General features: G+C 38.5%; 1 protein-coding gene across 4 annotated transcripts in view; it reads left to right on the top strand.

The window, feature by feature from the left end:
• LOC122551698 (R3H domain-containing protein 1) overlaps window positions 1-15,118 on the top strand; it is an 85,387-nt gene that overhangs the window by 49,143 nt on the left and 21,126 nt on the right. For all 4 annotated transcript variants that reach the window (XM_043694028.1, XM_043694030.1, XM_043694029.1 and 1 more), the window contains one exon: window positions 11,318-11,487. In XM_043694028.1, coding sequence (XP_043549963.1) covers window positions 11,318-11,487 — 170 coding nt within the window. The remainder of the gene's footprint in view (window positions 1-11,317; window positions 11,488-15,118) is intronic.

A 15,118-nucleotide genomic window follows, 5' to 3' on the forward strand; every position in this document is an offset into this window, starting at 1 on the left:
TGAACCTTGTTTTTACGTTTTTAAGCCATTTGTTTTCCTTTACAGATTCCAGTAATTTCCTCAAATATTGGATTGAGGCAGATCCATAGTACACTGATTTTGTTTTTTCTTTCTTATCTTAAATAACAGCAGTTACGTTTGCACTTTTCTAATTAAAAGGCTGTTCCTGAATCAAAGATCTTTGAAATTTTGTCGATCCAGCATCTCTAATTTACTCACCTAATGATGGAACCCACTAAAACATACAGATTTGTCTGTGTATAGTACCTTTTTTTTCTAATATTGTTTAATTACATCTTTAATGAGTTCAAGTCTTAGATGCACTATAACCATCTCAATGTATATTCTCTTTCTCTACTGAGAAAAATGACAAAATACTACTTCAACAGGTCCTACTATTTTCAGATTTTTAGGTGCATTTCTATGTTATCTATTTAAAAGGCTCATTATTTTGATTTCCGATTTCCTTTCATAAAATTGTAAAATTACTTTATTTTTATCTTAAATCTCTGCAGCTTTGTTCACATATTACCCTATTTTCAGCTTGATTCCTTAGCTGTTTGTTAGAGTCCACCACTAGATTATATTGTTTCAAGAGATGTCTAGAGTGACACCAAATCTGCTCCACAGACTAGATTGAACAGTTCCCAATACTGAATATCCGATGTTATAATGCGTATTTCATTACATAGAACTAATGTGTGAATCAGACGTCCTGTGTCTTGACCCTGTCTTTGGCATTTTGATCTAATGAATGAAATAGATAATAACTTTCTCACTTGCATTTACCAATCAAAATGAAATCTTCTAATGCTCTCCTCCTAGTTTAAGATCATGTCCCTTATGGCTGTGTATGTTTCTCTCATTTGTTTTTCACCTAGCTTAAAATAATGTTATGTAATGCTAATTCATCTTAATTCATGTACTCTATACATGTCTATCCTTGTTTATTTTCAGTTCTGCTTTCTGTCCTTCATGCTAATTGATGTCATTGTGGTCAAAAGACTGGATTTGTCTTATACATAGTTTCAACCATAGGCTTTCTTTCTGTAGCCAAGGAATGGCTTTTGCTGTACTTTTTTGCTAACAAGTATTTTCATGGGTAATCATTTGGTGTCTGTTTCAATACAGCACCCTGTCTAGTGGATCTAGAAGGAGAAAAACAGTGAGGCTCTTCAACCAATCAGATTGAAGAATCTTCAGTGCATAAACCAGGAAGTACAAACAGGAAGTGCAAGTTACATCTAATTTGTGTACAAGGAAGCAAAGTAAGGATTAGGAAATGCAAATGGGATAAAGGGAGAACAGGAAGAGGCATAATTTTTTTTTTTAAATCTTCATTAATTTTATTCAAAGGGAAGTGAAACTTGGCACATGTAAATGTAATTTTTCAGGAGGAGTGCTTGGTTCAGCTGTAACTTAACATTTCTTGCTTTGCTTTAAAAACTCAGTTACTCCTAAAAACATTAGCCTGAAATTGTTCAGCTGTTTTCGCATGAAGCTAATGAGTAAGTAACCTTAATTCAAATCCTAAAAGTGATTTTGATGCTAGTGAACAGTACACCCTGTGGAGGAGCTGGTTATTTCTGACAGGAACTTCTGGATTTCGCATTTACTTCTGCATGTGGAGATTTTAAGAAGTTACTGTCAAGATGCTGATCGACTCAGACTTAGTGATATTACATCCAAGTATAAGTTATAAACACAGCAGTGTTCTTAGAAGTAACCCAAAGGAAAATAGTGTGAACATTACGAAATGCTTTTCAGCAGTTATGATAGGCTGCAATCAAAGTCATACAAATTAAACAACACCCAAATATTGCAGAAAACAGAACCCACAGCCTGAATATTCACTCCTGAGGCTGGAAACTGCTTGCTCAGTGCAGTTCCCTGGGTCTCTGTGTCAGATGTTTTATTAAATGTTAGGCCCTCCATGTTTTTCACCTTCCTTCACCACTGCACCACCCTACCCCCAACACTTCCATATGCAGCTATATGTTCACCACCCACATTCATTGTCCCCTTACAGTCTCCATGCTAACATGGTGCCAACTCATTGACCCCAATTATCTCCCTTTGCTGTTGCATCTTCCAAGCCACACTCGCCCAGTATCCACCATTTGCAGCCTCTGGAATCATGCTGTGAAGGAAGTCCATTCAAAACATTTAAATCACCTAAAGCATGTACTTATTAAAACAACTTGTGTTCATAACCCCACATCAAAGTCAGTTAATCAATTAATAACCTCTGAGCTGTCAGTCAAATTGAACTTGGAACCCATTACCTCCCACTGTGATAATGATAGGTTATGAAGAGAAACCAGTAATTCACAAAGCAAGTATTCCTTGATTAACATAGTTATTACATTCCTAAAAACCAGGTTATTCAAAAAAGTATTATCAGAAACCCATCATTGATTACTTTCCTAGTAAGTCAAACAAGTACAGAATACAAGCACAATATTAATATAAAACATCAAAATGAACAGGAAAATATGCAGAAGAATGTTTCTTGCTTCACATACAACATTGCTTATCTCGGAATGGAAAGCTGTGGACGGTTTTTAAAATTGTTCAGCCTTAATGATGGCAAGACTGGCCAAAACAAGCTGAATGAAGGGAAACCTGACAAGCAATGTTGAATTTTGGCACACTTTTATTCCCTTCGTTGTTGGGAATTTAGTAAGAGCCATGTTAGAATCAGGGTCATATTATTGGTATCATGAGCAGTAAAAACCATGTTATGGCCAAACGATTTAATCAAGGGCTACCTGTACCATAATGGTCAAACTTGGCATAAACTATTGCAGCAGTTTTGTTCAACCCCCAGAGAAATAGACAAGCGCTTTATTTTTCTTTAAAAGCTGATCATTTGTATGAGACCTTCAAAGTTTTGCCACCCTTTTTGCTTCTCAAGAGCACTTATGCCTTCTGTAAAAATTCAAAACCCTCCACAATGTGAAATAAGCCTCTTCCCACAGCAAAACTGAGTCCATTTGAACTTCTCAATATTGAGTTTGGGATTCCCACTTAAGGAAAGCGGGTAAGATGAGAACCCTGAGACAGGCAGTCAGCATCGCAGGAATGGTGAGAATTCCATGGAAGGTAGTCAGAGACAGAATTGTGGAGAAAGTGAGGTCTGCAGATGCTGGAGATCAAAGTTGAAACTTTATTGCTGGAACAGCACAGCAGGTCAGGCAGCATCCAGGGAACAGGAGATTCGACGTTTCGGGCACAGGCCCTTCTTCAGGAATGAGCAGAGAGCCAGAATTGTACTCATTGGAGCTGCTGCAATATGCTGCAATATGGAGGAAGGACCTAGCTGTTTGATTAGTCTATGGTAAGTGGTTAAGGTCTTTTCTATTCATAAATTTTAATATAATAAACATATTGCTGGTAAAGTTGACAAATATATAAAAGACAAGCATAAGTAAATGAATATTATAAAAACAACCACCACAAGATTGGGGAAGTTCAAAACCAGGTGAGAGAGCAGTAAAGATTTTCAGGCTAGGGAAACAGAAGAAGTCAAAAGTGTGACAAGAGACTGAGAAACAGCCTCAAACGACCAGGAGTTGAAAGGTTGCACAAGGAGGTTCTGTTTTAAAAATATTCAAGAATGGGACTGAATTGAAAGTAGAAACTCACCAAGTAAGACAGGGAGCCAGTGCCAGCTGTGTGAAAACCTTGATGAGCAGAACCAGGTGCATATTCCTTTCTGACGTGTAAAGTAAGGAATAAGATCCCTCGTATATAATTTAATAATCTTTAAACGAGAGGACGTAAACAGTAAGAGTAAGTCATGGAAAGGCAGTTCAGCCCAGTGGAATGTTTCTCCTGTGTGATGTGGATACAATCATGAAGGCTTTGTATCCAGAGTAACCCAAGTATGTAAGAAGCATCTCTAGCTGCAGCTATTGGAAATGCATGTTTCGGATCTAGAGCAATGGTTAGTTACAATAACGTGTGCACGTGGCAGAGGTTGAGAATAGAATGAACAATGACGTCACACCACAGGTGAAGACTGCAGAGACAGAAAGGAATGAGTGACCATCAGATTAAAACCATCAAGCAGTTAGTGCAAAAGTCCCTGCAGCATCTCTGACAGATCCAGTTTTAGATTCTACTGGAGAAAATAATTTTTTCGGGGAATGTTGTGGAATTCTGTAGTATCAAGGATGGCTAAGCTGCATCGGAGCAGAGGGAAAAAAAGTAGTAGTGATGGGAGTTTCTATTGTAACAGGAACGGAGAAACACTTAGTGGCAGTAGCTGTGACACCAAGATGGTGTATTGCCTACCTAGTGCCAGGGTTGAGAATGTCACTGAGCAGCTGCAGGACATTCTGAAGAGGGAGGGAGAACAGTTAGAGATTGTGGTCCATTTTGCTGTCAACAACATGAGTAAAATAAGGGATGGGCTGCTGCAAACAGAATATTGGGAGCTAGGAAATAAATTACAAAGCAACACCCCAAAGATAGTAATCTCAGGATTACTCACAATGGCACATGTTTTTGCAGTCAGGAAACGAGAATAGATTGAATTAATGCATGGTTGAAAAGGTGGGTGCAAGTTAGACGGTTTAAATTCCAAAGGCATTGGAACCAATTCTAGGGAAGATGGAACCTTTACAAGCTGGATAACTTGCACCCTACCAGGGTCAAGACCAGTATCCTTGCAGGGGCATTCATGAGTACAGTAGGAGAAGGTTTAAACTCAAGTTGCAGAATCAGTAGATGGCAACCTGAACAGGAAGACCAGAGTGAAGGAAATGAAGATGAAAATGTAAGATAGCAAAAGTGGAAGGCAAAGGCAACAAATGCTAGCAGTAAATGGGGCTAGAGTACAAAGAAATCACAAAAACCAGTTTAAAAGGTATTTGTGCATGCTACCTTTTAAGGGTCCTTTAAGGAAAGAAAAACAACCATCATATGATTAAATTCTTCATTTGGGACAGAAAGTGAAGTAGTCCAATCCAAAGCTATAGTCCTAACCTTATCAAAGGAAGCTACAAAGGTATGAGGGATGATTTAGAGTGACTTCATGAGAAGATATGACCGTGAACAGGCAATGGTTAACTTCTAAGGAACAGACACAAAGGTTTGGAGGGATATGGGCCAAGTGCAGACAAGTGGGACTAGTTTAGTTTGGGAACATGATCGGGAACATAGTTGGGCTGAAGGGTCTATTTCTATGCTGTATGAGTCTGACTGTGTATACATTGGAGCAGTTATACATTCCTTTTTGGGCAAAATAGCACAACAGATCAGGAGACTATCTTTGGTAACAAAACCTAATAAGGCTCATTATTTTCTCTAGCAACTTCTAAGATTCCTCTTTGGACTTGAGGACTGGAAGCAGATAAAATACAGCAAAGGGCGAAGAGGTTCATTTAAGAAGAGAAAAATGTAGTATGAGTATAAATGTGCAAGGGACATAAGTGGACTGTGTAAGTTTCTAAAAGTAGGGAGTAAGAATAACATTGAAAACAAATGTCCCCTTAAATTCTGAATTGGGCAAATTGCTAATGGAGAATAAGGAAATTGCAATTTGTAATGCCTTCACAGAAGACAAAATCTTTTCCAAAGTGCTAGAGAAGCAAGAATTTTATGGAAAAGGGAACTGATAATCTACATCCCTGGCTTCTAAAGGAATTAGCCACAGACATAGTGGATGACTTGGTAATCATCTTCCAAAATTCTGCAGATTCTGGGACAATCCTGGCAAATGTAATCTCACTGTTTTGGAAAAAAGGGAGAAAGCTACAAATTAACAACTTGTTCACCAAACATCAGTACAGGGAAAATGTCAAAAAATGTGATAACAGGACACTTGAAAAGACAAACAGTATTACACAACGTCAACGTGAATTTATCAAAAAGAAATCATCTTTAACAAACCTACTGGAGTTTGAGGATGTTAACTAGTAAGAAAAGATGAGGGAGAACCAGTTAATGTGGTGTATTTAGATTTTCACTAAGTTTCAATTAAATTCTATCCCCCACCAACCCACACTCGCCAAAATTAATTTGTGCTCAATCAAAGCATATGAGATGTTGGTGTAAATTGAGAATTGGTTAGCAGAGAAGGAACAGTGGGAATAAATGATCAGTTTTGGAGTAGAAGTCAATAACTTAGTGGTACCAGAGGGATCAGTGTTTGGGCCTCAGTTATTGACCATATATATCCATGATTTGGATGAGCACATCAAGTTGTTTTTTCTATTCATTCCTGGAATGAGGGCATTGCTGCCTATGCCAACATTTATTGCCTATCCCTAATTGCCCAGAGGATGGCAGTTTGCTTCCATCGAGGACATTAGTGAACCAGATGGGTTTTTCCAACAATCAACATTAGGAATTCCAGATCTTATTGAACTCAAATTCCACCCTCTGCTGCGGCGGATTCGAACTCGTATCCCCAGGATATCACCTAGGTCTCTGGATGAACAATCCAGTGACGATATCACTTCGACCATCACCTATCCATTTGCTGACAACCCAAAACTCGGTGGGAGTGGGAGTCGTGTGGAGTACATATAGAAGTTTGATGTTTTAAGTAAGTTGAGCGTATAAGCAAATGTGGCAGATGCAGTGAAACACAGCAAATGCCACACAAATGCCAGGCAATGGCCATCTCTTATTAGAAACAATCTAACAATCATGCCTTGAAATTCAGTAGTGGGACTATCACTGAATCCCCCACTACCAATATCTTAGGCTTTATAATTGACCATAAACTCAACTGGACTCACCACATAAACACAGTGGCTACAGAAGCAGGTCAGAAGCTAGGAATACTACAATGAGTAAATTACCTCCTGACTCCCAATGCCTATCTGCCATCTCCATGTCAGGAGTGTGATGGAATACTCCCCAATTGGCTGGGGAAGTACAGCTCCAACAACATTCAAGAAGCTTGTCACCAGCCAGAACAAGGCCTGGTTGATCGGCAGTGTATCCATAAGCATTCACTCCCTCCACCACTGACAGTAGGTAGCAGCAGTGTGTACCATCTACAAGATACGCTGCAGAAAAGACAGCACCTTTGAAACTGCTGACCAGTTTCATTTAGAAGGCCAGGGCAGCAGATACATTGGAACATCACCTACAGGTTCCCCTCCAAGCCACTCACCATCCTGACTTGGAAATATATCACTGTTCCTTCACAGTTGCTTGATTTAAAAAACAAAATGCTGGAATTTTGACCCGAAGGGAACTGTGATTCATTGTACAGGACATGAGCTGCAGTGGTTCAAAAAGTCAGCTCACCACGCCTTTCCAAGGGCAACAAGATAATAAGTCCTGTCCAGCCTGCACGCCATCGTCCAACGACTGAATAAATCAAAACATTGTCCACTGAACTTGATACAAAAAACAGAATGAGCAGAGTGTTATTTAAATGGTGATAATTGAGAAATATTGAAATACAAAGGGACTTTGGTGTCTCCTGTACACCGGTCACTGAAAGCAAACATGCAGGTGCAACACGCGTTTAGGTAAGCAAATTCTATGTTGGCCTTCATGGCAAAAGAGTTTGAGTACAAGAGTGAGGATGTTTTATTGCAGTTGTATAGACCTTTGAAACCACACCTGGAGTATTGTTTGTAGTTTTAGTCTCGTTTTTATAAGAAATTGCATACATGCCACGGAGAGAGTACAGCAAAGTTTCACCAGGCTGATTCCTTGGGTGGAGGGTTTTTTTTATAATGAAGAGAACTTGGATCAACTGGAGTTGAGAATAATTAGAGGGATCCCATTGAAATGTGTGAAGTTCTGACTCGGCTGGATAGACTAGGTGCAGGGAATTATGCTAAGGGGTGGATAGGAAAAGGACAGAGGAAGGTATTTGATGGAGTGAAAGACAGGAAAGATTGAATTACAAAGGAGTGAGTGTTGCAGGGCAACAGGAATGGTGAAAGGGCATAAACAGAAACTAAAACAAAAGATCTTTCGAGAGCAGGTGCACTGCTATTTGAAGTTAAACTGAAATATTCAAATATAACAAAACAAAATAGCAGATGGTGTGAGATTCTTGAATTTTGATAGTCCGGAACACTGCAAGATATCCATTTGGAAGATGAGGTCCTGCTTCTCAAGTTCACACTGCTTCACTGAAGCAGTGGGCTAAGGATGGAGGTGATATTGTGAGAACAAGGAACATAGGACAATATTCCTCCCAGCCCTCATCATGATTGACAGGACAGTGAATCCGCAGCAATTCCCACATACCTGAGCTCCTCCCTCCCAGAGCCTTGATACGGTTTCCTTGACTTCACGTTGCTTCTATCAACCTCCATATTCATGAATCATTTTCCATTATTTCTGCCATCTGCAATGTTGTGCCATCACCAAATAAGTATTTCTCTGAAAGAGTTCTAAAGTGACTGTGTTGTGTCTCTATGATAACCAGGTCAGCCCTCAGTCAGCCGCAATACCTCACCCTCTTCATGCAAGCCCAGAATATGTAATATATTCCCTTTTACCTCCTCTACCCTTGTCCAAGACCCTGAGTGTGCACTCCTTGTTGAGACAGTATATTTACTACTTCTTGTGGTATATTGGGGGAGACCAAAAACATTAGATGACTGCTTTATAAAACATCTCCATTCAATCTGCAAGCATGACCCCAAGCTTCAGGTGGCCTGTCATTTTAGTTCTTCACCATTCTCTCATACTTGCGTTTCTGCCCTTCCCTGACAGCACTATACCTTTTCACCTCTACACAAGTTTGAGAAACAACAACACATCTTTTTATTTATTTAAAGACTACTGGACTTAAAACATTGAGTTGAACAATTTCAGGCCTTTGTACATTTCAGTTTTACCCTTATCTTTGCCTTCAGATAGCAGCATACCCGCCCTGGCAGATTTTTACTTCTTCATTTGCCACAGCATTGGTTCTTTTGTCGAGCTCCTCTCCTGTCATCCACCCAATCACAATCCTTTCTAAGTCCACGTCCCACCCAGAATTTGCTCAAACCCGATTAGACCTTGTAACTTATCCCAATCCTGTTTCAAGGTCATCAACCTGAAATGTTAAGTTAGGGCCAGCGTTTCCAAGGAGAACTAATCATAGTCAGATTATTCCTACTGTTAAGAAGAAGTTCTACATTTCTGAAAAGAGATTTCATTCACAGTTCCTACAAAAATACAGAGCATACGCTAAATGTAACTCTCGTGTCAGGAGAAGACAAATTATGCCTCCTTTTTGACAGTCGTAGTTAATGTATTTTAGATTTCCAGCAGCACCGACAATGTTTTAACAGCTTCAACTATAAATAAGAGGTTTTACATGTTAATTGGATAGTTGCCATGGCACAAGGTGGAAAGGAGGTCAGGTAAGTGAGTGTTTAGGCTAGGTAGGATCGAGCAGGGATGTTGGGTGCTGCAGACTTGAGAGGGTGTGTATGGTCCAATGATGGGAGGGATGAGTGCAGGTTCACATTGGCAGGTAGGAACTAATTGGCGTCACCAGTGTCTTGATATCTGATCCCAGATACTTGAGGGAGAGATGGTTGTTAGATCCTGGGACTGACAACAGAGTTGTGTCCTGGAACAAGATGCAAGAGCAGGATTGATTGGTCCTGAAGTGAAAAATGAATGATGTCTGGGCCTGGCAAGAGAATTTTGATGTTAGGTCTTGGGATAAAGGTGATTGTGGGGTCATGTCAAGGAGGAGTTCCCATAGGGGTCCGGAGCTAGTGTAGTTGGAACAAGTATGTGCACAGTTTGGGAGGGGTGTCAGTTAAATAGTTACTGAGAAGTAAGACTAGGTTTTTAGTTGTCCTACTATTCCTGGATAACTTTCAATTGCAATGGCACACTGAATTCTCTTGACTTCCAAGTGCATGGAAATTGGCTTTTGAAATCATCAGTTTCTTGGTCAGTTCCTTCTGACTCTGCTCCGTCACAAATACTATATTGTCCCAACAGCCAGCTCCCACCTATGCAGCAGAAATGACTATCTAGCCATCGGAATGTCTGGGCCTCTTTTCTACTGTCTAAGGATGCTGTCTTGACCTGCTGAGTATTTCCAATCAAATTAAAAATCATGTTCTCAAAGCATCTCCTTAAATTTTTATTCTTGAGGCCAGTTTGAAAACTAATACTTCATTTGCTGGGGAAAAGATATTTCAACCAAGTACTTTGCAAAATCTCAGGACTTCAAAAATAGATTATCTCAGCATTCTCATCCCAAATTTCAGCTCCCTTTCTTAGTTTTTCTTTCAACTTTTCCTATTGATCTGTACTAGATGAGATTAATATTGGATGATAGGTTCCCAGCGTGAGTCCATTGCATTGTTTTCTGTCAATATAGATATTGTACATTCTTAGTACCTTTTCCTGCTTGACTTGCCACCAATTCTGATTGCTGCCTTAATAGCTGAATGTTGATTTTTGAGAGATTAAACCTACTGAGGGAAATTCATTTTCCAGTGTGTGGTTAATTTGTTTAATTTTTAGAGTTATATCCAAGCTATTTGTGGTTCTTTTTCAAAGCTAAGAAATCCACCTGAAACTTCCAGCTACCATTGTCAAGGCATCACATTGTAGAACTAATGAACATTGGAAATAGTTTGAATGTTGCCGGTTCTTGACTGAATGTAAAAAAAAAAAATCAGAGAATTCAAATATTGGACTGTATTGTTCCACTGTTTTTCAAAAGAATTGTTTCAGTATTTACTATCAAATAGTATTCACTATTTACTAAATAATGAAGATGGGTACACTTTGATGCAATCTACAAATAATGATCACAATTGATAGATTAAGAAATAGCTTTTAGAATATATTTCCACATTTTGCATGGTGTTTAAAATGAAATCACGTTTAATAAACTTCCAGGTATTTAATCTGAAAGTGATTTTTCAGCAAATGTCAAAACCGCAACTTGGTTTAAATTGGATGCAACACCCAAAAACATGTCAGGTTCCACATGGCACCAGTTCCACCTCATCACACTCCCTTCATATATTTTGTCACTGTATATATTGTCACATGTCGGTCTGTCATGCAGACTTGGATAAAAGCCAATTTCCTTCGAATTATGCATCAAGATGGCCAAACTATTGTCTTTAATCTGTGTTACAAGCTCTGATGAGTACTTCTATTTTGGGTTCTGTTTATTACACCTTACATCTTTGGTGTCAAATCGTTTTTATTGTCCAAATTTGTAAGCTTTGATGTACTTGATGTAGTTATTGTCCCTGGTGTGTAATGATAAGAGGAAGGTCATCACAGAAAAGATTTAATTGCAAATTTCTCATTTTTATTTTGACCAAATATGCATTCATAACTTTTTTTCTTTCCTCCATAGCTGTTGTGTCACCACATGGCAGTGGAATGCTTATGATGCAGCTTAGCATACCCAACAATCCTCATCCTCGTGCTCATTCTCCACCCCAGTGGAAGCAAAATAAATATTTCACCTTGGACCAGAGAGGGCACAAATCTGCAGAATTTAACAACCCAGATATTACCACACAGGTATACAACTTTGTTTCAGTTTATAAGGTATACACTGTTTACATACATTCTGTAATTTTAGTACATTGCTCCATTTTGTATTATATACAACATGAGTAAATGTTGTGGATATCTTCTTTGTTACAATCCCCGGAGAACATAAGAACGAGGAACGAGGCCCCTCCAACCTGCTCCATCATTTAATAATCATGGCTGATCTTATCTCAACTTCAATTCTACTTTCCTGTCTACTCCCCATAACCCATAGAGACTAATAACTTAAGAATGTGTTGACTAAATAGTATTTTTGGCGGCAACTTATAATTTAAATTATAGAACAGAACTTTTAACAACTGCTATTTTGTTTCTATCATACATACATTACACTGTCCCATAAATGTATGGTTCTTTCATGCTGCTAATGACATTCCTCTGAAATGAATCACAACACCTTGCTGCCTATACCTGCTCCCCCACTCCCAGATCTGACCGACCAACCAATCTGTGATACTCAATGATTTAGGAAAACTTATAACTTGATATCATAGTGGTTTCCTTGATATCAATCCCACCTCAAAGCCCATTGTCCTAGTGTGAATCACTGCTTCGTATCCAGATAGACGTACTGAATAGTTATTTTTTAGACACCAACTCTCTCCCTTTGCGGGGAAAAAAGGGATTAAATCAACTTTAAAACAAAACTGTTTACAATCTAACGTCCAGTACTTAATGGGACTTTGGAGCATATAGGCTGCTGCTATTTTCTCTAAGTGAAACACTTTGTTCCACTTTCTTGATAAAAGAATGTGAACTCCCTTTACACTCTCTCAATCAAACAACCCAACTTAAACTATGAATGTCACAGTCTTTTAAATCTTGATTGGAACACCTTCAACAAGATTTGGATATCCTGACTATATGTACTGAATAAACAGGTGTAAGTTGAAGTTCAGAATGCAAATGAATTCTCTATTAAAAATGTTCTGTTTCCTGTCTAACCAATTCTTAATCTATACTCTTATAATACCTTGAGTTTTATCTGCTTTAATTTTCCAAACTAACTTTTCATATTAAAAGCTTTCTGAAAATTCTATTAATTAGTTGCCATAGTTCTAGGGTACCACAGGGCTGCTTTCTTATTAGAGAGATACAACTGGTTTAACCAGAATCTGTCAGCTCAGCTGAGCAGCTGGTTTGCAATGCAGTTTGATGCCAACGCCAGCTGAGGTTAACACGAGGGTCCCGCCTTCTCAACCTTACCCTTGCCTGAGGCATAATGACCTCAAATTAAGCTCATGACCAGATGTCTCTTGCATTTGAGCTGCCCTGTAGTCTGTTGGGACGATGGTGAATTTACCTATTCTCCCAGTTACATCCTCAAAATTTTCCTGTATGTTTGCCATACCTACAGATTTCCCTTTGATATATCCATGTTGCATTTGTCTAATCTAGTTGATTTTTTTCAGTACCCTGTTATCACGCCCTTTGTCATACTTCAGCATTTTCCCAACAGAGTGGAGATTCTGCAGCAGTGAGCGTGAATCTAGGATAGTAAGTTGCTTTCATGTTTCCAGGATTAAGAACGTCTCAAAATGTTTGAAGCATATTGGCAAAGGGGAGAGTGAGTATCTGGAAGTTGTTGTATGCACTGATAGGGATGACATAGTTAGGGAAAGGGTAAAGGCTTTGCAGACTAAGTGTAAGAGTTTAGGTAGAAGGTTAAAAAACAGAACATCAAAAGTAGTAATCTCTGGTTTACTTCTAGTGCTAGCTTCTAGTGAGGAAAGGATTAAAACAATAAGGGCAATAAATTAGTGGCTGAAGAGGTGCAAGGTTTCATTTCTTGGATCACTGGGATCTCTTCTGGGACAGAAAAGACCTGCTCAAAAAGAATGAGTTTCACTTGAATTGGAAAGGGACCGATATCCTGGTGGGGAGATTTTCTCTTTCTATTTGAGAGCCTCTAAACTTTTGGGGGGGAGGGAGGGTGGCTTCCTTAATAAAAGTGGAAACAGAAAGAAAGATGAGGTTCTGAATCAAAAAGCGCAAGTTAATTTGAAAAGACAGAGAACGAACTAGCAATGAAGAATTAAATAGCTTTTATTTCAAGGTGTGAGGTATTACAAAGCTAATGAACTCAAGGCAGGTATGGGAACATGGGACTGGGATGTCATAGCTATTACATAAATTTGATTGCAGAATGGACTGGCGGCTCAATGTTCCGTGTTTTACATGTTATAGGAAGAAAGGCAAGAGATAAGGGGATGTGACATTTTTGATTAAGGAAAATATTACTACTGTAATTTGAAGATATCTGAGGAATCATTTAGTGAAAATATATGGTTGAAATTAGAAATATGATTGTCTTGATGGGGTTGTACTGTCTGCCTGCCAATAGTCAGAGGGAAACAAAGAAGCAAATATATATAGAGAGATCTGAAGTACACGCAAGAATAATAAAGTTGTAGTAGTAGGGGATGTAAATTTTCCAAACATTGACTGCGGCTCCCATATGTTTGGATCATGAAGAATTTGTGTTCAAGAAAATTTCCTTTATCAATAAGTAAATGTTCCTACTGGAGAAGGAGCAAAAGTTGACCTTCTCTGAAGAAATAAGGCATGGGATGTGACTGAAATGTTAGAAGGGGAACACTTTGGAACAAGTGATCATATTTTTATTAGTTTTAAAATAGTTATGGAAGAGGAGAAGTCTTTCATAAAAGTTCAAGTTCTTAATTGGAGTAAGGCACATGTTCTGAAGGTGTAGAAGTGTACTGTACCTTCAAGTAAGTTAAAAGCTATCAGAACTATCTGACAGCACAAAGAAAGTGTTCTGAACAAGATACAATGTAACCTTTTGGTCCAGCTGCTAGTGTAGCTGGTTGCCTGAAGACAAAAATAAATTTGAATTAGGCCAATCAGTTACCCCCCAAAAAAAACAAACTCCAATCAAGTTTGAATTTAGTATATTGACAATATTAAAAGCCCATGGCACATTCTGTTGCTTTGCGGGTATAAGACCAGGGAAAATTGAACAGTTGAGGGAGAACTGCCAAGCCACCAGTATGTATAGACTACCCACAAAATAGCTCTCTTAAAGGTACCTTTATCGATCGGTGACCTGTGAAACAGAAATCCCGAAAAAGAAAATCTACACAGGAAGATACCAAGAGAATAGATTAGATTCCTTACAGTAGATTTAACACTGGCTGGTTTTGAAATTTGAATTTTGGTAAAGCTTAATCGGGGGTTTTATCAGACTAGTATTATAGAAGGGAAAGTAAATGATAGGTGAGAGGAAGGAGTTGTAAGTAGTTGTTAGTTAATTATTCTCTGTTATACTTTAAGAAGTAAAATTGTAACTTTTTACTTTAACTAGTTCTTGCTTCTCGAATTTTCACAGATTATTACATGGGATAAATCTTTACTGTATTGTGGGTTTAAATTAAGCAGAGCATTTTACCCATGTTGTAGCACACATTTCAAGTATATGAAACAAGTACTTTCCAAAATTGATGAGAATAGACTGTTTGCAGGTCAAGGGACAACTGACACGTGGGAAGCCTTCAAAAGTATGATTACAAGAGTTCAGAAGACTGGCAAAATTAGGGAACAATGGATAAATAAAGGTATTGAAGTTTTGGTCAAGAAA

The sequence above is a fragment of the Chiloscyllium plagiosum genome, chromosome 7 (assembly GCF_004010195.1).
Source record: "Chiloscyllium plagiosum isolate BGI_BamShark_2017 chromosome 7, ASM401019v2, whole genome shotgun sequence".
NCBI lineage: Eukaryota > Metazoa > Chordata > Chondrichthyes > Orectolobiformes > Hemiscylliidae > Chiloscyllium > Chiloscyllium plagiosum.